General features: G+C 34.2%; 1 protein-coding gene across 1 annotated transcript in view; it reads left to right on the top strand.

Moving 5' to 3' along the window:
* Positions 1–24,619, top strand: part of LOC150098398 (eEF1A lysine and N-terminal methyltransferase-like) — a 139,343-nt gene that overhangs the window by 71,761 nt on the left and 42,963 nt on the right. The window contains exons 6-8 of the mRNA XM_090404818.1: positions 1,661–1,795; positions 11,672–11,858; positions 24,231–24,408. Of these exons, the coding sequence (XP_090260944.1) occupies positions 1,661–1,795; positions 11,672–11,858; positions 24,231–24,408 (500 nt within the window). The remainder of the gene's footprint in view (positions 1–1,660; positions 1,796–11,671; positions 11,859–24,230; positions 24,409–24,619) is intronic.

Below are 24,619 nucleotides of genomic sequence, written 5' to 3' on the forward strand. Positions count from 1 at the left end.
TGGAGAATTTCTGACTAAATAAGCACATGTAAAACCATAGTAATAGGTTTTTATAATACATAAATATTTCGACCTAAGTGTCTTAGGACATCGTCAGTACAGTTGAGAACAATACTAGGAATAACATACAGATAGGGTGCATGAATACAATGGAATCCAAATGCGTGCAGCAGCGCTTTCTAGCGTAAAAAAAAAAAAATCTCCACAGGGTATCTCTTTCCTGGATTTACACATCCAAAGAAAAGAAGACGGTTCCATCTCCACTTCTGTCTATCGAAAGCTGACCTTTTCAGGTCGCTACATCCACAACTCTTCTGCTCATCATCCTTCTCAAAAATTTGGCATCATGAAATCACTGGTAACCAGAGCACACAGATTTTGCTCCTCTGAGGAATCTCTAAAACAAGAATTGGAAATAATCAAAAACACAGCCATTCTAAATGGATGCAATCCTAAAATTACTAAAAAAAAATCATCAGCCACTTCTCCGCACATCAACCTAGACAAGAACAAGCCCATAGGATTCCCATACCTTATGGGAATCAACCAGATCTACAACTTGTTACCTTCGCCTAAAGACAAACTCCCACCTCTGTTACTACCTTGCGTGTACGAGGTACCATGCTCCTGTAAACTGTCGTACTATGCGCAGACAGGCAGATCTGTTCTTAAACGCATCTCTGAACATCAAGATCACATCCGTCTCATCAAGCCACAGAAATCTGGCCTCTCCCAACGTGGAGTTGAAAACTTAAACCATAGGATCCACTGGGAAAAGACCAAACTTCTACACAGATCTTCATACAAACATGAACGTTTATATAAAGAAAGTGCTGAAGCCCTACTTCACAGACCCAATCTAAACCGCAATGATGTTCTTGCCATTCCTAAAGTATGGGAAATTGTCATACAAAATTGTGTAAAATAATTCAATTTTAATTTTAATTTAATCTAAATAATCTAATGTATTATTTTATTTTTTTAATATTTTTTTTTATGCTAGAAAGCGCTGATGCACGCATTTGGATTCCACTGTACTCATGCGCCCTATCTGTATGTTATTCCTAGTATAGTTCTCAACTGTACTGACGATGTCCTAACACACTTAGTTCGAAATATTTACGTATTAAAAAAACCTATTACTGTGGTTTTACGTGTGTTTATTTAGTCATTATTTATTTAAAAAGGGAGAAAAAGAAAACTTGTCCATTAGCAACTCTGGATATTTTTGTTGAAATTGCTGTTTTCCTCCTGAATTTACCTGCAACAGGATTCTTAATTTAAAATGGTTTATTTTATTTTAAAGTAAAATAATATAGTTTAGAAGCAAGCATTTAGAAAATACATAATTTCCTATATTATTAATATCCTATCATAAAAAAGACTTTTCAAAATTTGTTTGTTGGTATGCAAGAATGGTTGTTTATAATTTAATATTAAATTATCTTCATATTTCATATTAAAAAATATGAAATATTTTTTAATAATATGAAATAAAAATATAAAAATATGAAAATATTTTTAAAAATATGAAAATATGAAGATAATTTTATATGAAATTATATAAAATTTCATATAAAAAATACTATTAATAAAGTGCTTTTTTAAAACAAATATATAAAAAGGGAGATTGACTTATCTTTATTATCTGTTTGTATAGGAAATTTGTGGGCAATGATATATCTGTTGATTTATATTCACCAAATAGCTTAAATCCTCGATATGTCCTCTATGTCGTTGATCAAATAGAACCATCTTCTCTTAAATATGCAATCTTCATAGTTCCACAGGGAAGGTAAAACTTGTTAAATTTTTTTTTTGCATTAATATATGTCAAAGTTATGTTCTAAAGCTATAAATGAGTTATAATAAAAATGTATCTAATTCAAATTTTATAAAAATTGGATTAAATTTTGATTCATTACTTTTTTAAGTTTGACTTTTTTATCCTTCAAAAACCTTATGTGCATTTATCAAAAATGCAACTCACACTGCAGTATTATATTAAAAATATTAGTTATGCTCCACTTAGTAAAAAAAAAAAAGCCATTAAGCAAGCAAAGTCTGTGTGCAAAGTACTTTCACAACTATACTACTTGATTCCTTAGTATTCCATAATACAATGCACACATCCTTTCAGACGTGCACATTTCTATGCATTAAGAGAAGGATTACTGCCAAGTGAAAAAATTTTTTACAATGAACTCTGATCCAGAGTATTTTAATAATCAAAATAGATAGTGGATGAGAATTTGTGATGGATTGAGGGATGAAGACCTTCATGCCAATGCAGATGATTTCTGTAACTCGCTCAGTACAGTTGTCTGGGTCAGAACAGCAAAAGCAATAGTTATGACATGGAAAGAAATTAATGCAGAGGTCACATATATTTCTTTCCATGGCATAACTGCCATCGAGTGAATTACAGAAATCATTCACACTGGTATGAAGGCCTTCATCCGTCATTCCATCCCAGATTACCATCTACTTTCCAAGCCCTGGTTCAACAAAAGATCTATGAAAGCATTTAAATTATACATGTTTTGGTCATAAAGTATTACAAAATAAAGATTTATTGTTACATAGACCATATATTTACAACGTACTTAAGCTCTTACAAATTGCCTACCGGTTTCGCATGTAACGCGTGTTCATGATGCTGAGTAGTTATGTCACCCTAGCTACCTAACAGGTACTAACGGTTCTTTGTATTTTGAAACCTTTTTTGCATTTACCTCTTTTTTGTACTATGCAAGCCTTGAGAAAGCTGGTCAGTTACTAGCGAAACCGGTAGGCAATTTGTAAGAGCTTAAGTACGTTGTAAATATATGGTCTATGTAACAATAAATCTTTATCTATGAAAGCAGTTGAAGAAAAACTCTGCTTACCACAAGTGGCTTGCATCGAGAACCCTAGCTTCACATTTAGCATATACAGAAGCACACAATAAATGTAAAACATTCATCAGCAAATTCAAGTCCAACTTCTTAAAGACAAAAGCAGAAAACTTGTCTCTTGTTCAAATGCTGTGCTGTGCCTTCTTGTCCCTCACAAAAGCCATTGGACACAGCTTCTGTTCATCTGTGATTTCACCTCTCTCTCTTTCTCTCTCTCATCCAGATAGCATCACTGTTACAGCTCTCAAAGAAAAAGTTGACCCCTGGCATCATTCTTTTCCTTTAACTCCTGCATAGATAATGAAGTCAAATCACTTCCTTCCATGCCAGCAGTCAAACACTATATGCCTCCTGGGGTCTTTTGGACAGCTTGGACACTTCTGGTCCCAGTGGTATCTCTCGTATTGGACTCAAATGTTGTGCTCCAAAGCTAACATCTGTCCTCTATCATCTCTTCAATCTTCTATACTCAGCTGACACCTATTCCATTACATGGAAGCAAGCATATATCCAATCCATCGAAAAAAAGGAGACAAAAAACCTATCATCCAACTACTGACCAATTGTTATCACTTAATTTCTCTCCAAAATAATGGAAAACACTATCAACAGTCAACTTCTTCACTACCAGTATGGATTCTGCCAATCGAGATCCACTGCTAATCTCTTAGTCTACATCATCCATCACTCGATGTGTACCATGGAAAGGTTTGGAGAAACATCCGGTATGAGACATTTTCAGGGCTTTCAATTGTGTTTGGCATAGAAGCCTGCTTTGCCTTCCTGTGGTCTGCCTGCTGCTCTTAACTGGATAGCCAGCTTTCTCTCTGGTTTTCTCACTGCATATCATTGTAGACGGCACCCTTTCTTCAAGATTTGCCACCTTTGCAGGAGTGTCTCAGGGATCCATTCTATTACTTACCCTCAGTAATACACACATTGCCAGACAGGATCAGCTCTCTCCTTGGACTGACATTTACTCCAGACTCTCCTGCTACAAACACTTTACATCAGTAGCTTCCTCAGCTTCTAAAAAAAAAAGCACTTTTATCTGCTGAAGATGCTATTTTATACAAACCACTCAGCTACTAACCCTACATAAATCCCAAATCCACCCATCCTTAGAATACTTTCACATATTTGGGGTGGTGTACCTAAAAAAAATTCTTGATTCTGTCCAGAGGAGAGCAATTCAACTCATAGATGACCCTTCCCTCACAGGTTCGCTTCAACCTATATCTTACAGATATGAGATATCTCACATTGTTTCAACTCTCTCTCTCCCCCCCTCCTATAGGTACTTCTGTGGTCACTGCTCCAATGAATTGACAAACATCATTCCTCTACTTGCTGTTAGGCCTGTTAAAACAACAGTAGCTGCTGTCACTTTACAATATAACTGCAAACTTATCAAACCTGCTTCTCCTCTTCCTCATTTATTCCATCTACCTCTGTCCTCTGGAACAGCCTTCCTCATGATGTGCTTCCCAACAACTTCAGGCTCCAGTTTCTTAAGAAAAATATCAATAAATTTCTTCTTTCTCAATCCTTATCTGCCTCCTCACACATAGCACTAATGTGTTATAGGTTCTTGTACTCTCATGTGTGGGATAAAAATAAATAAATAAAAAATTCAATCTTGGGTTTGGCTCCCTCTCACTGGCAAGACCTCGATAAAGGCCAAAAACCATCTGGGTAGTGACCCTTCCCTTCATGCTCAGCAGTATGCACATCCAAAAGGATGTATGCTTTGCATTATGGGATACTAAGGGCAACAGATATGAAATTAATGGCATCTATTGCTATTAACTGATTGCTTACTAATTGCTTATGCTTAGGTGAAGGATTAAATAAGAATATAATTTCTTGTCACGTGTAATTTACTTTGGAACCAAAGGAAAAAGATTTTTTTTTTTTTTTTTTTTTTTTTTTTTTACTACATATGTTTGACATTATTGAAATTTGTAGGTTTGTGACTGTTATTATTGTTAGTGAAAGTTACGAACTTAGGAGCGAAAATACAGGAGGCAAGGTTGAGATGGTTTGGTCATGTGATGAGTAGGGAGGACGAATATGTGGGAAGAAGGGTCATGCAGATGGATGTGCAAGGAAGGCGGAAGCGTGGCGGCCAAAGAAGAGATGGAGGGAGCTGGTAGAAGAGGACTTGAAGATGAAGAACTTGGATGTGGTGACAGCCCAAGACAGGAAGGTGTGGAGGAGACTCATTACAAACAGTGACCCCACTTAAGTGGGAAAAGCTGCAGAAGAAGAAGAAGAATTATTGTTAGTGATATCTTCACAGAGGATTTGAAATAGGAAATGTGTGCACTTTGTATTTCAGGCAATTAAGAGTTATCCAGGTCAGATTTTTATTTTAAGACAAATAGTCAAGAAATTATGGTAATATAACAAGAATCTATACTTAAGTTGTGTCATTCTGGAAAATCATATAATGAGCTCTGCCAAGAGAAGTGCCATTCAACACTACAGTTATACGGTGAAAATTGAACATTTAAATGTATCATCATGTAATATATCAAATCATCTCCCATTACCTCCTTCATTTCTAACTGCTGATTTCAACTTAAATATAGACCTGTACATCATTCTGTACAATAATGTACCACCATAGAATTATAGTGTTTTGAATGGCTTTTCTCTCGGCACCCTGTCATATGCTTTTTCCAAATTGAAAAAAAATGTAAATATTGTTATATTTATAGTCCCATAATTTCTCAACTATTTGTTTTAAAGTAAAAATCTAATCCTGGAAACTCACATACTCTGAATCCATCTTTTTCTTGAAGAATTTTTCTACAAGTTCACATCTAATTTTACACTTCATTCAGTGGCGCACTTAGGATTTAATCTTGGGGAGAGGGCGAGTTGAGTAGATGATTTGAGAATGCACACCGCGCATTGCATACGACCTATGACTGAGCATCTGCAGTGATCACCAATACATGATACCTGTGATCTCTGGCCTGGCTCAGTCTTCCCGAACACTACTTTATTTGCCTTGTGTTCACAGAGTGCCATGATTCCCAAGAGCTATAGGGACCACTAATTCATAAGTAGTATAGAAATAGAAGACACAGCACAACATAAATTAAAAAATGAATTTTCATTAGGAAAAGATTTTTGAAAAATTTCCTAGTTTTTTTTTTCCCCCTGTGGGTGCACCACTGACTTCATCTTATCTGTCTTATCTTATCTTATCTTATCTTCATCTTATCTTATCTTATCATTCATCTTATCTGTTGTGTAAATATATAAAACCTAAACCTACCAAGTGAAACGTGTTATAAATATAAAATTATTCAAATTACTTTTTTCATATAATTTAAAAATAAAATTTTGCTTAAATAACTTATCAAACTATTTTTTCATCTCATTTCATCTCATCTTCCTTTTACCCTCTTTTACCTTGCAGTGTCGAGGGTTTATTAATCATCGGACCTCAAACCATTCACAGGATAAGGTGGTCAGCCATACGCTCTGTATCCTATGTCCTGTAGTGTTGAGTTCTCAAAGCCTGCTTTGCAGGATGAACTGGAGAAAAAACCCTACTGTCCACGCTCAAGACCAGCTAAATTAGCTATGGCTGAGGAAGATCCTTCAGCTCCTCACCTCACCGACGGGAATCGAACCTAGGACACTCCTTCCCCAGGCATACGGTTGCAAAGCACACAGCCACCAGGCTAACTGTGCAGACTATTTTTTAAAATACCTTATCATTCTGAGTACAAATCATTTTGCAAAATTTTCATGTTTTATTTCTAAGACCTCAGCTCCATATACCAAGACAAAGGTGTACACCATCTCCAGTGTTATTTGTTTTCTGTACAGATCAAGAACTACTAAGGTAGTGTATAAAGATAATATCCCAAACTCTCCAGGGAGGATATTCTCAGATGTCCCTTGTCTGAAAACCAGGAGCAGTCCCTTGAAAATAGTAATATGGAATGTCAGAACACTATGAGGCAGGCAAATTAGATAACCTACTCCAGGAATTAGAAGTGATGAAGGCCGATATTGCAGGTATCAGTGAAGTGAGGTGGACAGATACAGGCATAATAAGAAGAAAAAATCACACTATAATCTGCTCTGGAAGTGACTTACACCTTAATGGAGTAGCGCTTGTCCTAAGTAATGGAATTGCAAAATCTCTACAGGGATATTGGCCCATAAATGACAGAATCATAACAGGCCAAAATAACTGCACAACCATTCAACCTGTATATTATCCAAGCATATGCACCAACCAAAGATCATCCAGATAAAATTGTTCCAACAATTTTATGAAGACATCCAAACTGCAATCTCCAGTGCTAAGTCAGATGATGTTATTATAATGATGGGCAACCTAAATGCAAAAGTGGACTCAGAAAAAATCTAATTTTGCATGGGAAACCAAGGGCTTGGAATAAGAAATGAAAGAGGTGAAAGATTAATTCAAATCTGTGAAATTCAATGGCCTAATAATTGCCAACGCACTGTTTAAACATCCTCCCAGAAGACTGTATACTAGGAAAAGCCCTGGGGACATTTATAGAAACCAAATTGACTATATAATAATAAGAAAAAGATTCCAAAATGCAATAACACAAACAAAAACATATCCAAAAACATAGGATCGGACCACAACCCAGTGATTGCAAAAATCAAAATAAAACTTAAGATACCAAGCCAACCATTCATAAGAGAAACTTATAATTCAGACTCACTTAACAACCAAGAAGTTAAAGACTGCTTTATAAAAGAATTCACAAAATCCCTTAACAAGTCTGACACCACAACTCACACAGAAAATAGAACACCAATTGATGAAATTAACATGAATTGGCAAACATTCAAGAATAGCATCAATGAAGCAGCCAAAAATACACTCCCTCAATTAAAAAGGAAAAGGAATAAACCTTGGATGAATGAAAAAATACTGACATTGATGGAACAAAGAAAAAAAGTTAAAAAACGAACCTGAATATAAAAGCATGAATAAAGAAATAAAAAAAGAATGCAGGAAAGCCAAAGAAGAATGGATTAAATATAAATGTATAGATATAGAAAACCTTGATAGAAAACACAGAAGCAGAGAAATGCATGAAAAGTTCAGAGAAATGACAAGCAGGACAAATACAGCAAACCATGCAAGTGTCATTAGAGACTCAAGAGACCATATTTTAATCGATAAAAAAGAAATCTTGGAAAGATGGATTGAATACACAAGGAAATTATATGAACAACAAAGAAATGATATTCCTGAACAGACTGATTTAGAAGGACCATCCGTTTTACTCTGTGAAGTTGAAAATGCCATCAAAAAACTAAAACCACATAAAGCTGCAGGAATAGATAACATCTTGGCAGAATGGTCGACGGCTCCCGATGAAGGAGGACTGAAATTTCAACAAAATTATGCAATAAAATATACGAGACTAGATTTCTACCCAAAGATATTAATCACTCAATTTTCTTTCCAATTCTCAAAAAAAATAAAAGCTACAAGATGTGAAGAGTTCAGGACAATCAGCCTCATCAGTCGAGTATCAAAAGTCCTCCTATACGTTATTCTTGAAAAAAATAAAAGAAAAATAAACATAGAAATAAATGATACACAAAGTGGCTTCAAGGAAAATGTAGGTACAAGAGAAGGTATTTTCAATGTCAGACCCATCATAGAAAGATATCTAGAAAAACAAAAAGATGTGTACCTCTGCTTCATAGATTACAAAAAGGCATTCGACAATGTCCAACATGAACAATTAATTGAAATCCTTTCAAAAATAGGCATGGATGGAAAAGACATTTGGCTATTAACTGATCTTTACTGGGAACAGACTGCATCTTTGAGAATAAATTGAAAGACCTGAGAAGAATTCCTAGTTCAGAAAGATGTGAGACAAGGCTGTGTCTTTTCTCCAATTCTCTTTAACTTGTACACAGAAGAAATATTTAATAAAATTAGTAACCTCAAAGGAATCACTGTAGGGGGCAGAAATATTAATAACCTAAGATATGTAGATGACATGGTTCTTCTAACTGAAAAAAATATGACCTCAAAACTCATATAGATGAAACCCTCAAATATAGCGAACAGTATGGCCTCAGTTTCAACTTTAAAAAGACAAAAATCATGATAATTTCAAGAGAAAAGAAAATACTAAAAATATGCATCAATATAAAAGGAAATAAATTAGAACAGGTGCAAAAATACATATACCTCGGGCACTTGATCACAGAGAATGGCAGGACGGAAGATGAAATTAGAAAAAGGATTGAAATTGCAAGGTCAACTTTCAACAGTGTGAAAAATCTACTAACATCTAGAGAATTAAATCTGAAAACAAGACTAAGAATCTCCAAATGCTACATATGGTCTACATTATTATATGGAGTAGAGACATGGACACTCTCCAATCTCAGTGAAAAAACTGGAAGCCTTTGAAATGTGGATTCTGCAAAGAATTATGAGAATATCATGGAAAGACAAATGAAGAGGTACTAGAGATGGCAGGCATAAACAGGAGCCTGATGAAAGAAATTAAAAAGAGAAAAGTCAGATATTTTGGACATATTCTGAGACATAACTGCCTACAAAGGACATTTCTCAAAGGAACTGTTGAGAGAAAGAGAGGAAGACAAAGACTGCAGTGAATGAAAAATATAGAAGACTGGACCTATCTCTCATATGAGGAATGCAGCAGACAGGTGCAGAATAGGACATGGTGGAGACACATGGTAGTCAATCTCCTGGAGGGAGAAGACACCTGACAGGACAGGACAGATCACATTATGAAGAAAAGTAGTATTAAACTTGATATCAAAATTGGAAATGTTCAATTACTTTACCATATGCAGATAATGCTATACACCTAAATGAATGCACTACAAGTCTTCAGAATACTGAATAACTGTTGTATCTAATTTGATGGAAATTAGCAATAAAAAGACAAAAATGATAGAAATAGGCAGGGAAATGAAAAACATAAGTTGCATTATCAATGGGAATCTATAGATCCAGTAAAATATTTCAGCTTTTTGTAAACAGTTTTTTTTATTTGGTTACAAAGTAAATTATACTTACCAAGAAATTATATTCTTGATTAATTTTTTATTAGTGTAAGCAAAGTTTGCATGTGAAGTATCTTGATGACTAGGCTGTTTATATATATATATATATACATACACAGAGGCTGCTGACTTCATATCAGTTGCCTCAATATCCCATAATGCAAAGCACATTTACTTTCAGACGTGTATGTAGTATACATTATTTCAAAGGTATTACGGCAAACATATGACTTCTGCATTAATTTAACCTTGCTATCTTCCATTGTCTAGCTCCCACTGATGAGACCTCAATAAGTTAAGTCTGGGTAGTGATCCTTTCCAGAATGCATAGCATATACATGTATATGCTATGCATTATGCTATAGTATGTATACATGTATATGACATGCATTATACTAAGCTATGTATATGCTATGCTGTGTGTATACATGTATATGCTATGCCTCAGTATCCCATAATGCTTTGCATTATGGGATACTGAGGCAATTGATATGAAGTCAACAGCCTCTATATATCAGTGCCTAATTGTGAAGATACTTCACATGCAAAGTTTGTTTGCTTACACTTGAATAAAGGATTAAAAATGAATATAATTTCTTGGCAAGTATAACTTATTTCAGCTATTTAAGCACACATTTTCATGAAAAATGCTAAATTAAATTTGGAAATAGATAATAGAATATGCAAAGCTATCCTAGGGATCCATATTAATAAATTTCCATTGAATAATGGAGAAATTAACCAAAACACTAAACTGGCAGCTACAAGACAGTTTAGACTTATGATTTTAACTTATGATCTGAGAATTGGGTTAGAAATAAAACAGTTGATCAAAGACTAGAGACTACAGGTGTGAGTTCTGAGAAAACTTATAGTGTGAAACAGGTGGCACACATTGTAGAATCATATTAAAAATAAAGATATTTAGGAATTTGATGCTGCTATCATTCAGAAATGTGTGAGTAGAGGTAGAGCTGATGGTCACTTAAAATGATAGAGAAAAGCAAACTGGTGTTTGATGCCAGGATGACTAAGATATAGGTGAATTGATGCTGTTAATAGTGCTTTAAAATAGTGCTGAAATAATAGATTTGGCAGTACTACAGATCTGAAAAATAAAAAGTTTGAAGAAAATTGTTGAAAAGAAGCTAATAATAATGTAAAGTTAAGCATATAGTATGCTATCATATTATTATATAATTACAGCAGTTAGCATGTATAGAAATATAGAATTTATTAAAAATGAATTATATTTTGTACAGTGTTACATAGATATCATTATTAGGGATAGAAGAGAAAATCATTAACTACATTCAAATCATAGATCACTAGATATGAGTTGCATAGCATGCACTTACTAGCGCATTTTGTGATCACAGCTGAGTTAACAGAATAAGCACTCTTATGATTCGAAGGAACAAACTTGAATGGCTTATGTAATTCAAAATTAAATAACATACTAGTATTAAAAAAAATTATGAAGTTAATGGTGATCAGTGAATGGATTGCCAGAATTGGTTGTGAGTTCCCTGATGGTCAATGTATTCAAAAAACAGTATGATAGGATTTGTATGTAGTCTCCAGACTCCATGGAGATGCCATTGAATAATAATAAGAAGAAATAATATTACAAGTTACAGTTTTGTTCAGATTATTATTACTTTATTTGTTTTTTATTCTTTTTTTTTTTTTCTCAAAAGGGAAACTGAATGGTTGTTTTCAACACCAGAAGGGAGACACAACTTAGCCAAGTTTGCTAATTCTGAGCGCCTTGTGGTAGTTCATCTTGATAGAAATCATACTTATGAAAGCCTTGATGAAGTTAAAGGAGAACTTTCAAGTAAAGTAATGGAACTAGCTCCATCCTCTCTTCAAGCAAATCAACAGGTAATTAATAAAAGTATAAAACCACATAAATAACAATGCATCAAGAATCCTTATATGTCATGCAACTGATATAAATCACCACCAGAAAATCTGAATCTAACTAAAAAGGAGCTAAATGCAGAAAATTTCTCTTGTAGAAATGAGTCATTCTTTATCGCCCCTTGCAAAGACACTGGGTCTTATTGTGTATATATCATTTTCTAGTAAGATACAAATTTTTCCCAGCTTTCTCTGCCTCTCTTTCTGGTTTCTCTTTTGGCTATTGCTGGTCTTTCTTTATAATTAATTTTATCTTCTTGTTTTTTACTACTTAACCATCTTTTAAAGGCCAGCTTTTTATTTTCAATTAGTGTTTTTATTTCATTATCCAATTGTTATAATTTTTTTTTATTTTTATGTGTCCCCAGACTTGGATATTTTTTGTGCTGTTTCTTCATTGTTCATTTGTTCTTCTGATGCTACATGTTTCATTGACCCTTCAGAATCATTCGTGATGATAGTTCATTCAAGAGTCAAATCAATATAAACTTCCACGTGGAGAGCAGGAATCAGTACTATATGCCAATGAAACAGTAATGCTTGGCATGTGCAATCCAAATATACCTCTTAACCTTTGTATCAAATAAAAACACTACTTTGCACAAATAGAACACAATAGCTAGACAGTGAAATAATGATAATAACCACCTCTTCAGCACCCTCTGATGACACTAGTTAAGTAGATAAGAGGGTGGCGCTGCTGGACAGATATCAAAAAGTGGTATATGGAGGGGCAGAATCGAGGCAAAAACAGGTGACTAGTGGTGTGATACAAGATTTAGTGCTGTTACATTGCTGTTTAATTTGTACATAAATGATATAGGAAATAACTTGAAAGGAAATATTCAGTTGTTTGCTGACGATGTGAAATTAGGTAGAGTAATAGTTAATGTCATAGTAATAGTTAGCTGATGATACAGTACTTCTTTGTAATGATTGGAAGAACTAGGACTAATTCTTGACAAAGTTAAGAAGATCAGTAATAACAGTGGACTTCAACTCAATCCGAGCAAGACAAAGATTATGGTTCTCAAAGGAAATACAAACAGGGAAGCTCTTGAGAAATGAATTGAAACCTTAATGGAGAAAGAATTGAAAAAGTCAACAAGTTTGACTACCTGGGATCCATTATTAATGTGAAGAATTCCTGTTCAGAAGACATCAGAAGAGGGTTAGGAATGGCTAAAACAAGTTAGAGACCTGTCTAAAATCTGGAAGAATGGATCTATCTCCATGAGAACAAAGTTGAGGATTTTGGATGCAGTTGTTTTTTCAACAGCGACTTATAGACTTGAGACTTGGAACCTAAAGAAGTCAGATAAGAAACGGATATCTGCTTTTGAGATGTGGTGTTACAGAATGCTGTTGAGGATATCATATACTGAAAGGCATACAAATGAATGGGTGTTAGGAAAGATCAGTAGAACTTTAAGGCTCCTTAAGGATATTGACAGAAGAAAGTTAAAATATTTTGGACACAGAAAGGATAGAAGGGGGGGTTCTCAGAACAGTAATAGAAGGTAAAGTTCCTGGAAAAAGAGGAAGGGGGTAGACCATCAATGAGATGGATGGATGGTGTGTGTGTGGAGTGACTAATCTTCAGAGAGTTGAGGCCTCCAGAAAAGCAAACAACAGGACTACATGGCGAGGCCTGGTGTGGCACATCACTGAACATCAGAGTGACCATACGGCATCTATGGATGTCCAGTGAACATAGATAAATAGTTAATCATGGCTGTGTGGAAAGCTTGCAGGACGATTTAAATAGGCTGTCAGTATGGGCAAAAGATAATGGGTGTCAGTTCAATGTGGAGAAATATAAAGTTATGCATTTTTGAATAAACAGATTACAAACTATGTATCACATTGATGGCACTGTACTCCATGAAATAGAGGAAGTTAGAGATTTAGGGATAGTGGTAGACAGAGAGTTAAAGAGGACATATTGCTAAGGTTGCTAATGTAGCCCATAAGATTACTTAGCTATTGAAGAACACACTAACAAGTAGAAATAAGGAAATTGTTATTCCTTTTTATAAGGCCTTAATACATCCACATCTGGATTATTGTGCTCAAGTCAAGTCTCCTGAGTTTCTTGGGGATGTGGGAGCAGTGGAGAAGATTCAGAAGTTAGTGATCACGATGGTGAGTGGTCTGTGAAATGTTCCCTATGAAGATAGATTAAAGGTGTTTATGAATTGCAGAAGTTGGTTAATAGGAGAAAAAGAGGGGTTATGATAGAAAACATTTAAGTTGCTTAAAGGGTTTATAAGATTGATACAGGAGAAATGTTTTAGCACTTGGATGGAGGGACCAGAACAAGTAGTTATTCCTGGAAGTTGAGTAAAGATGTGGTTAGTAGCGATGCCAGGACTAGATTTTTTGCTTAGAGAGTTGTGAATGAATTGAATAGGTTACAAGTGTCAGTTGTGAGAGCTTTGTCTGGTAATGTGTTCAATGAAAGGTATGATAGATTGTGGGATAGTTTGGGTGTCCCATGACGAGTCTTTGGACTCCAATAGAGGGACCCATTCAATAATAATAATAATGAAAGTCGTGGAGTAAGATAACAATATATTTAATTTTATTTTAGTTGATTAGAATGTTTGATTTGTATCCATGATGATACATTGACTTCAGGAGCAACATGCTGTGTTTGGAAGAATGAAGCTCAAATATAAAAAATTAAAATATTTATTGCAAATATGTAATTATATACAACAGATAATACATACAAAGAATAATTAATTGGCCATTTTAAGAATTACATAAATGAGCTCAATAATATTCTCTTATACTCTGAGTTTCACAGTTAAATTCAATACTGAAAGATAACATGAAATACTTTACATAACAAACTGAACATAGCATTCAACTAAAAGTTCTGTAGTCTCACTTGGCCATATGGAAAATTCCTTTTCAGTATCTATTTTAAATGTCAAGTGGGATCATTGCTAAAGATCCCACTTGAGCAATATACTTGAATATGTCTTCCAGTTTCCTTAATGTATCTATCTTTCAATTTTCTGAAGTAGGCATGAAGAATAATCGCTCAAAAAATAGGAATACATTAATTGAGCAGTTCCAGATGCATTTCCAGTACAGGGACTTTTTATTGCTGATTCCATATTGCTCCTTGGAACATATATCACCAGCATTAAGCACAAAATATTCTCATATACAAAGGCTTGATATATTATGCTATACTTCAATTATCAACTTCAGAGTTCCATATCCTTGGAGAGTAATTAAAGGTACATACAAAACCTTTCCCAGGTTTAGTGAACTTAACTCGGTAGTTTATTAGACCTCTTTCCACTTTCCTTCCCTGCTTGATTACTCTTTACTTACTAGCATTCCTCTTACCCAGCAACAACTGTTCTAAAACAAAAAGGCTGACCATAGGTCGAATTTCACTTGATTGGTGCTGAGATCATTGTACTCATCCATAAAACAAGAAATCAAATCATTGTGAGAATTAGAGAAATTTCCCTGCTTAGAATTCCAGGTAACATTTATGGACACATATTTGAAGAGATGTTAAGAAAAACTGAAAATTGTGGAAGATTAACTTTGGAAAAAAACAAGCTGGATTAAGGCCAAATAGTGATTGTCAAGCTCAGATTTCTGCTTTATGATAGTTGAAAATCAAGGGGATGTAACAAGCATGTATGTTTAAATTTTGGATCTGGAAAAAGCATATAAGTGTCAAGAGAAAAGCTTTTCAAAATGTTACTTTATATTGGGTAGACATTATACAGAGCATTACATAGTCTATATTTTTGTTGTAAATCTGCAGTTAGAATTGGAAGAGGTACAGGAATGTGGATTAATGAAAGAACAGGTTTACGACAAGGGATGCATGCTGCATCACTGTTATTCTTCATCAATATTGATCACATTATGAGGTAAAGTGGCATTAAACCTGATATCAAAATTATCTATATGCAGATGATATACAGTTACGCCCTGAGTAACGTAACACATTCCGTAAACCTTTACATAAGTCGAATTTATAAATTACATACATACAATAAAATGTTCAGTGGCTACTCATACTGCTGTCTTATATTATTTTTTTCCATTAATCAGATATTTTTCATTTTTGGGGTGATTAAAAAAAATTCAATTATAAAAAAATTCATCACTCACCTTCTCATGGTGCACCGTGTTGGGTATCTATCTGGATACTGAACGAACGAGGATGGGCTGGAAATTTGGGATTTAGCCGACCAAATTGTATTCTTATTGGTTAAACCAAAATACAAAATGATGGTACAACATGACAAAATTTCATGGCGGCTGGAGCATCGGCAGGTTAAACATGGCCCTGTTGTTTTCACCAGGGAACCAGGGCGAACAGCGAAAAGTCAGCACCTGGAACAAATCTGAAAGCACACCCCAACTCAACATCACCACAGTTAAAGATCGGTACTATCAAAATAAGAAGCCTGAATGGCAAAAAAATGCAACTAGTTTAGGAATTAGATAAGTACCAGATCGACGTAATAGGGGTGACTGAAACAAAAAAGACAAAAACTGGTGAGATCTTTCTGAGCAATCAATATAAAATGTTATATTCAGGCAATGACAATCAAGGAAAAGGAGTAGCCATAGTATTCAACACAAAATACGATCTTGAATGGCAGGCAGTCTCAAGTAGAGTAATGTGGGCAAATATGAGAATGGGGAACTGGACAATGAGACTTATTTGTGCCTATTGTCCCACAGAAGGTTCTAATAAGATAGAAGTGGAGGAATTTTTTGAGGCTTTAGAAAAAGCAACTGACACAATGAAAAAGGAAAAGTTGGTCCTTGTTGGGGATGTAAAAAAGCAGAGTAGGAAATGATTGTCAGACATACAAAAATATTTTGGGAAAATTTGGAGAAAAGAGCAAAGCTAATAATAATGGCAAATATCTGTTGGATTTCTGCTCAGGACATGGACTGGTTATTACTAACACCGTGTTCCAACATAAAAATGTGCAAAAATTCACATGGAGAGAAGAGGCAAGGAATAAGAAAAGTCTCATTGACTATGCTATTGTTGATAGTGATGTTTTCTCCCTGGTGCAGGACACCATAGTGTACAGAGGATTTGAAATTGGAAGTGATCACTATTTAGTCTTGAGCAAGATAAAATTGAATTTCATATTGAAAAGAACAACATGTAAGAAAGTTTTAAAGCGAATAAAAGTTGAGCAGCTCTCAGATGTGAACTGTAGACTGCACAAAAAATACACAAAAATTATTGAATATGGTAAATTAAATATAGAAATAAACAACAGAATCAGCAAAGCTGGTATGGTGAGATGTCAATTGAATAAATTCATATGGAATAAGAGAGAAATTAGTTGGAACACTAAATTAACTGTATACAAGACAGTGTTCAAACCAGTTTTAACTTATGGATATGAGAGTTGGGTCAGAAGTAAAACACTTGACCAAAGACTAGAGACCGCAGATATGAGAGTCCTGAGAGAAAGATTACAGGCATGAACAGATGGCATCAATGGCAATATCATATTAAACACGAGGATATTAGGAAAGAACTTGACATTGTCAGCATCCAGGAATGCGTTAGCAGAGCTAATCTCAGGTGGTATGGTCACTTAAACAGAATGGGCGAGGAAAGATTAGCAAAACAAGTGTTTTCTGCCAGGTTGGCAGGAAAATGTCCCAGAGGAAGACCAAGATATAGGTGGATTGATAAGGTACAAAGTGCCTTAGACGATAGAAATATAAGATCTGATAATGTTGGAGTCTTGACAAGTAACAGACTGATTTGGAGGAAAATTGTAGATAGGAAGTTAGTAATGATGTAAATTTTTTCATGTGGTACTATCATATTCTGTACACCCTTTGAAGGTACATTGCAGGAATTTGATGATGATGATAATTGTGCCCTTCAACGCTACTGCACCTTTCGTGCTTTCAGCGATGTGAACTTTAATCTTCACTATTGTGTTCACTGTCGAAATAGGACAATTTATTTCCCAAACTATTGTTGATAGAATTTTCCCACCTTCATACATATGAATTATTTTCAATTTTTCTTCTAAAGTAATTGCAGAACTTTGTTTTTTAGATTTATTACCAGTGCATTCTGTTTTGCATTTGCATTCCATTTTAAGGATAAAAAAACAACGAAACTAGCAGTGATAACAAGTGACTGAGCTAACCGCGTGAGGCATCTGCTACTTTACTGCAATAAGGCTGTCAAAGACGCACCTGCACAAAGCAACAAACGTGTTCATACATGCTAATAGATTTATTACGTAACTGTGAATTTACGCAAGTCGCATGTTACGTGACAACACGGGATGTAACTGTACTTCTAATTAAATCTAGTGCAAATATAAGAGGTTTATTAATGTTCACTTCTTAAAGTAATTAATCTAACTGATAAGTAAATGATAAGATGATGTTAAACTATTTTATACCTTCTAAAATAAACATTTAACACTTTCTTCTGCATGTTTTTTTTCTCTCCTTACAATTGCCATATATCTATCCCATTTAGAAATCAGATCTCATATTGATAAATTCTTTTCTTTTTTTTTGCTTAAAATAGAAGTTTATACAAGTTTTTTTGTTTGTTGAGTATCAAAATTGTTGGCTTTTAGATAAACTTAAACAATTGGCTTTAATTAAAATAAAATATTTGCCATAAAAATAATTTCATTTATATACTTATTTATAGATTGATATCTCATGGAGTTAATGACATTCTAGGAATTAGTCGAGGGTGGCCTGTTAGTTTTTTTTTTTAATTGACTGCAATGGAACAAAATCAGTTCAGGTATCTAGTGCAGATATAGAACTGCCTTCGTTGCCTTCCTTCATGAAATTGAGACATAATCCAGCAGTAAATTTTCTATCAAGAGTAATCATCTTTCATGCTCAGGAGTGTCATCATAACTTTCATGTTCTTCTAATGTTCTCTGATATTTTGCTCCAGAATTTTATCATCAAAATATTCATTTTCATTATAGTATTGAAGACTACCATTAATGGTTACATAGTTTCTGATGAGGTTCTCTTCTAATGGGACATAATTTTTAATGTTAGCCCTATCTGGCCCATCAAGTATTAAATGCTTAAAACCATAAATAAGCAAGATACTTTTAATGTTCTTGCTGCTTTTCTTTGTCACCTATTAGCCATAAATTGTTATAAAAGATTGGCTTTTGTGCTGACCTCCTTAGCAGTTGTCAAGAACCCAGTAAAATGTTCCTTGATTTCTGTTGTAATTCTCTGTTCCAAACTCATAGGCCAATTCTTAAAAAAAAAAATCAGATATTATCCAATCATTTTTGTTGGCATGGTACTGAACTGGTAAACTTTCCATTCTAATCTCTGTAAACCATAAAGGCTTTTCACTTTTTTCAATAACTAATAACTTTTGTATATCATTTCTGACATATTTGAACAACATAACACTGTTACACGATCCAATGCTTTTATTAATGCAAATAGTTTAGCTTGTTTATAACACAGTGTGGCACAATATAATAAATCTGTTTCATCAGTATTAGATGTCATCAGCACTAAATTTTTGGAGCAAGATTATGTAATGTTTCTAACATTCCATGCGATAGAAGTAACTGATTGGCCCAATTAAACAGCATTGTGTCTCAATTAAACAAAGTAAATTCTTGTTATATTCTCATTTTGTCTTTGTTCTTCTAGACTTGTAAAAGTCAATTTGTGCTCTTAGAGAATATAGATTAAAATGTAAGAAAGCAAAGTACTATGTTAACACATTCGCTGCCACCTACGAATATACTCGTAGTTTGTATATGAGCTTCACAAGCCAACTACAAGTATACTCGTATGTTGATTTACCGACCTCCTATTCCAAACACGAGTTAACCCTTAGTATAATTACGTTAATTTGAACCCTTGGATTCTGAATAAAGTGGAGAACACGTCTGGGGGCTTGATAGAAGGGAAATAATTTCAACTCAAATATAGTATATTATATATGACCCTCAGAAGCCAAGTACGAATATACTCGTATGTCGATTACCAACCTCCTATGCCAAGTGCGAGCTAATCCGTAGTATAACACGTAATTTGTAAATCAATTTAAAACTGATAAAATCAATAAAAATAATAAAATGAAATCAATAAAATAAAAACCAATTTATTCAAATTACGAATGATACACTTTAAAACAATTTTCCACACACAATGGTGGTTTTTCCTGGCAAACAGGACAATAATAACGTGCTTCGCGTCGTTGTTTGTTTCGTGTACATACTCGGCATGGCTTTGTCGGTGAATATTTTTTTCTGTAGGTGGTAAAATTTCCAAATAATGAAGAGCCCGATTCCTGCTGATATTCTGTGATGCTGTAAGTTCATCCATTCTAACAAAAATTGAGATAAATTGATCTCTAAATTTTAATGCAGTTATTGCATTTCCAGTAATTATATTATAAAATTTATGCGCATTTTGAATGTATATATCAAAAATGCGTATTGTCAATTTCTTTGGCCATTTAATTGTCTTTCGTAAGGGGGAATAGTAAGAAAGCATGTGATCAGAAAGATCGATGCCTGACATACCCAAATTATATGGTCCCTAACGATATTTGGTTTTAATTGAATTTTACCATTCCGATTTTTTGCTTCAACCATTTCATATTTGTGCATATTTGAAATGGAAAGAACTTCCCTCTTATCCTTCCATTTGCAATGATGAATTCATTAAATTCATCATCGCTCTTATTAGCTTAAGCTTCTAATTCTTTATCAGTAAGTTTCCTTTTACTGGTCATGGCGAAACTGAAGGTTTTTAGAGACAAGATGCAATAAACACATTCTTCAGTGCATGTAATATATGGGTGGGGGTGATACAAGATTACTCGCAGTTGGCATATGAAACAAAATTCTGTCTGATAAGCCGCCTACGAGAATGCTCGTAGTGACCTTGAAGACGTGAAAGTGCTTGGCGTGTGGGAACAAACTATGCCCGAGTAGCGTGGCAGCGAACGTGTTAAACTAGCTAAACAAATCATCATGGAAAACTTTGGTAAGAACATAGAAAATAAATATCAGGAAGGGTGGTAAAATATTTTGGAGGCTGGTAATAAGGTGTTGGCTATTCATAACTGTATTTTATTATTATTATATTTGGTAACCTCCATGGAGTCAACAGACTCATCGTGGGAGGCCCACTCAACCAGCAACATGTCTGTCATAATGAGCTTTGAAGTTATTTACACTATTTGCATTCACAATGCACTCAGGCAATGCATTCCACTCACTAACAGCTCTCCACATAAAAAATCTACTCCTCACACTCTTCTTCACCACATCTCTATACAACTTCCAGGGATGGCTTTTTATTCTTCCCATCTTAATATCCACTCTTATAATTCCTTAACTAACATGAAGGTCTCTATCATATCTCCTCCTATCCACCAACCTCCATAATCCACATTCTCTCAAACACTCTTATAACCAGCACTCCAGACTCTTGATATCACTTTGGTTATTCATCTTTGGATCCTCTTTAGTGTTTCTACATCACAAGGAAGACTAGGAGACCAGATATGAGAACATTTGGTCCCCTAAGAACATCAGTCTGCTGTCTACCATCACTCTAAGATCCCAAATCTTATTCACTTCCTGAATTTACAGTATAAATTAACATATTACTAAAATAAATTTAATCAACACTTCCAATATTTCAGCAAAGTCAGATTGCTATCATCAGGGAACAGAATATAATAAAATATGTGTGCATAGGCACTACAGTAAGTAATGAGGCTGAAGCATGTCAGCTGAGAGTAGGCCTAAAGTCATAAATAGCGCACTCTAGTGGACTAAATTGGGCATTCTTGGCTGTTGGGCTGAAATATAGAGGATGAGAGCGTCCCAAATTTGGGGCAGTTTCTTCAACCAAATTTGTTGGTGTTATAATAGTTTCTTAAGCAGAAGCATATTTAAGAAAAGTCTTTCCTTGAATCTGCTTCTTCAATCTTATACTATGGCAGGTGTCAGCAAATCATGATCAGCAAGTCCTGAGCGACTGTAGTGGTGGTGGAAATGGATATAGTCCTTGCTTTCAGCATTTCTGATGTGGGCTGAGAAATAGTTGAGAAATCATGGGAATATAAGAAGGATCTGTATTTACATTTTGTAGATTTGGAAAAGGAACGAGTAAAACTGTTCAAAATGCTTTAGATATTTGGTGCATGTAAATGGGACATTATATCAAGCAGTACTTAGTTTATATATGAATTGTAAGAGCAGTTCGAAAGTTAAATCAGGTGTGAGACAGGGACATGGGTGTACATTATCTCCACTGTTTTTTATTATCTATATAGATAGCATTATAAAGGAGAGTGGTAATTAAACCTAATATCCAAATTGGAGATGTTGATCTCAGCTCTTTACTTTATGCAGATGATGTTATACTACTAAATAAATCCAGTATAAGTCTGCAGGATTACCTGACTGGATTTAATAACTGCTTTAAATTTGGTATGAAAATCAGCATTGAAAAGAGAATGAAAATTACAGAAAACAGAAACATTGGATAAAAATCCTGAATGGAAAACCTACAGTATAAGTAAGTTGTTTCAGCTCTTTAGGGCGCAATTTTAGTGGCGACGACCAATTAAATTTGGAAACCTCTTTGATCAATGACTGGAGACCACAGATATGAGAGTTCGGAGAAAGATTAGGGAAGTGACCAGATGGCATCAATGGTAGTATCATATTAAAAATAAGAATATTAGGAAAGAACTTGTTAACAGAGCTAATCTCAGGTGAAGCCACTTGAATAGAATGGGAGATGAAAGGTTAACAAAACAAGTGTTTTTTTTTTTTTGCCTGGATGGCAGAAAAAAGAGCCAGAAGACCAAGATCTAGATGGATTGCTACAGTAAAAATTGCCGTATAAGACAGAAATATTAGATTCAATAATATTGGAATCTTGACGGATAGCAGATTAATTTGGAGAAAAATTATTGATAGGAAATTAGTAATGATATAATTTTTTCATGTAGTACTATCATAATATCCTGTACACACCCTGAGGGATATATGTTAAGAGTTTGATTATGATGATATATTTTGATTATATTGTTTATCCAAATACTTTGATTAACTAGTGAGCCAGTTAACTGGGATCTGCTTGAATTCTGACTGGCTACCCTTATCTATCTTCACGGACTAAGCTGGAAGAGAAGTGAACTGTTGTCAGTAATGAACTAACACAACTGTTCACCTACCAACCAAAATACAAGATAATTCTCATCATTCTCCATCATCCTGGATCTTTTCTTAACCAGCTCTCCCTAAATACACTGATTGCATATAGCTTCTTCTATTCTGACCATATAGCTAGACAATATGGTCAGAATCACTATCATGGTCATTCTGACCAAATTGTTGCAAATAAAAATCTCAGGAGGAGATATAAATGTAGAAATATTATTATACCCAAGGTAAAATACTTTCTACATTTATATCTCCTCCTGAAATTTTTATTTAATCAGGTTAAAACACCTTATGGTAACTTGTTCTGGTAAAATACTTATAAGCTCTGTATTACTAAAATCTTGGTATTTCTAGCCTGGCTCCAACTGATGAGACCTCAATAAAGGTCGAAACCGGTCTGGGTAGTGGCCCCTTGCCTTTAATACAAAGCATCATACATCTCCTCCAGGAGATGTGCTTTGCATTAAGGGTAAATATTAAGATTAGTGATCAGAGCTTATTCTACTTTTACCCTGAGTTGCCTTGGTCTTGCACTATGTGTAGGGTCAGCTAAACTTGCAACACTTGCAGGCACAAACTTGACTTGTTTGTCTGTTTGCTTACTTGGGAAATGGAGTAAAACCAGGTTTAAAATAGCTTGGTATCTTTAACATTTATTATACTTTCTACATATATATATATATATACATACTGACTATAATCGAGACTAGAATAATATATATATGTGTGTGTGTGTGTGTGTGTGTGATCTTTTGGTACCTATATGAAATATATGATTGTTTCTTAGACTGATGTGTCTTGCAACCTTTTATGGATGTGCATGATATATATATATATATATATATATTTTTTTTTTAATTTATTTATTTATTTTTATTTTAAAGTGCTGTACTTGCTTCTTTACCACATGATGGATTTTTAATTTCTATATTTCTCATTTTCCTGTTTGGTTTCCTTATTGACGTAAGTTTTGGTTTCTCTTATTTTGTTTATTCTTGGATTCTATCTACTAAATTCTAATTTTGCATAACTGAATGATTACTTTTTTTTTCTTTTTTTTTTGTAATGAAACAGTGTTTGTTTTTGCTTTTTTTAGGTTCCATTTTTGTCAGTAGGAGAGGATGTTGGTTATCGAGAAGTTCGTTATATTGGTTTTAGTACTATCAGTGGAAACTTTGTTGTGGAGGATGTTTCAAGTGAAGATGATTTCTTTCGAAGGCTTATCTTCCTTAAAAATCAGAATGTTATACAGTCAGAGGCTAAATTAAGGGAAGGTAATTTTTTAATGTTAATTTTGCATGAATACTAATGATTTACTACCTTGAAATTCGTATAGGGAACCGAACCTGCATATATTACATCATTCATTTGTTTTTAAAATAACCGCAAAAATCTAATCTATATAAGAATGTTTTGTGTAAATATTTATTTGTTTTGATCTGAAAAATTGATTTCATTTTGATTTTTACAACATGGAATAATCTG

The sequence above is a fragment of the Typopeltis vanoorti genome, chromosome 15 (genome assembly GCF_054136105.1).
Source record: "Typopeltis vanoorti isolate ZY-2024b chromosome 15, IOZ_Tvanoo_1.0, whole genome shotgun sequence".
Classification (NCBI taxonomy): domain Eukaryota; kingdom Metazoa; phylum Arthropoda; class Arachnida; order Uropygi; family Thelyphonidae; genus Typopeltis; species Typopeltis vanoorti.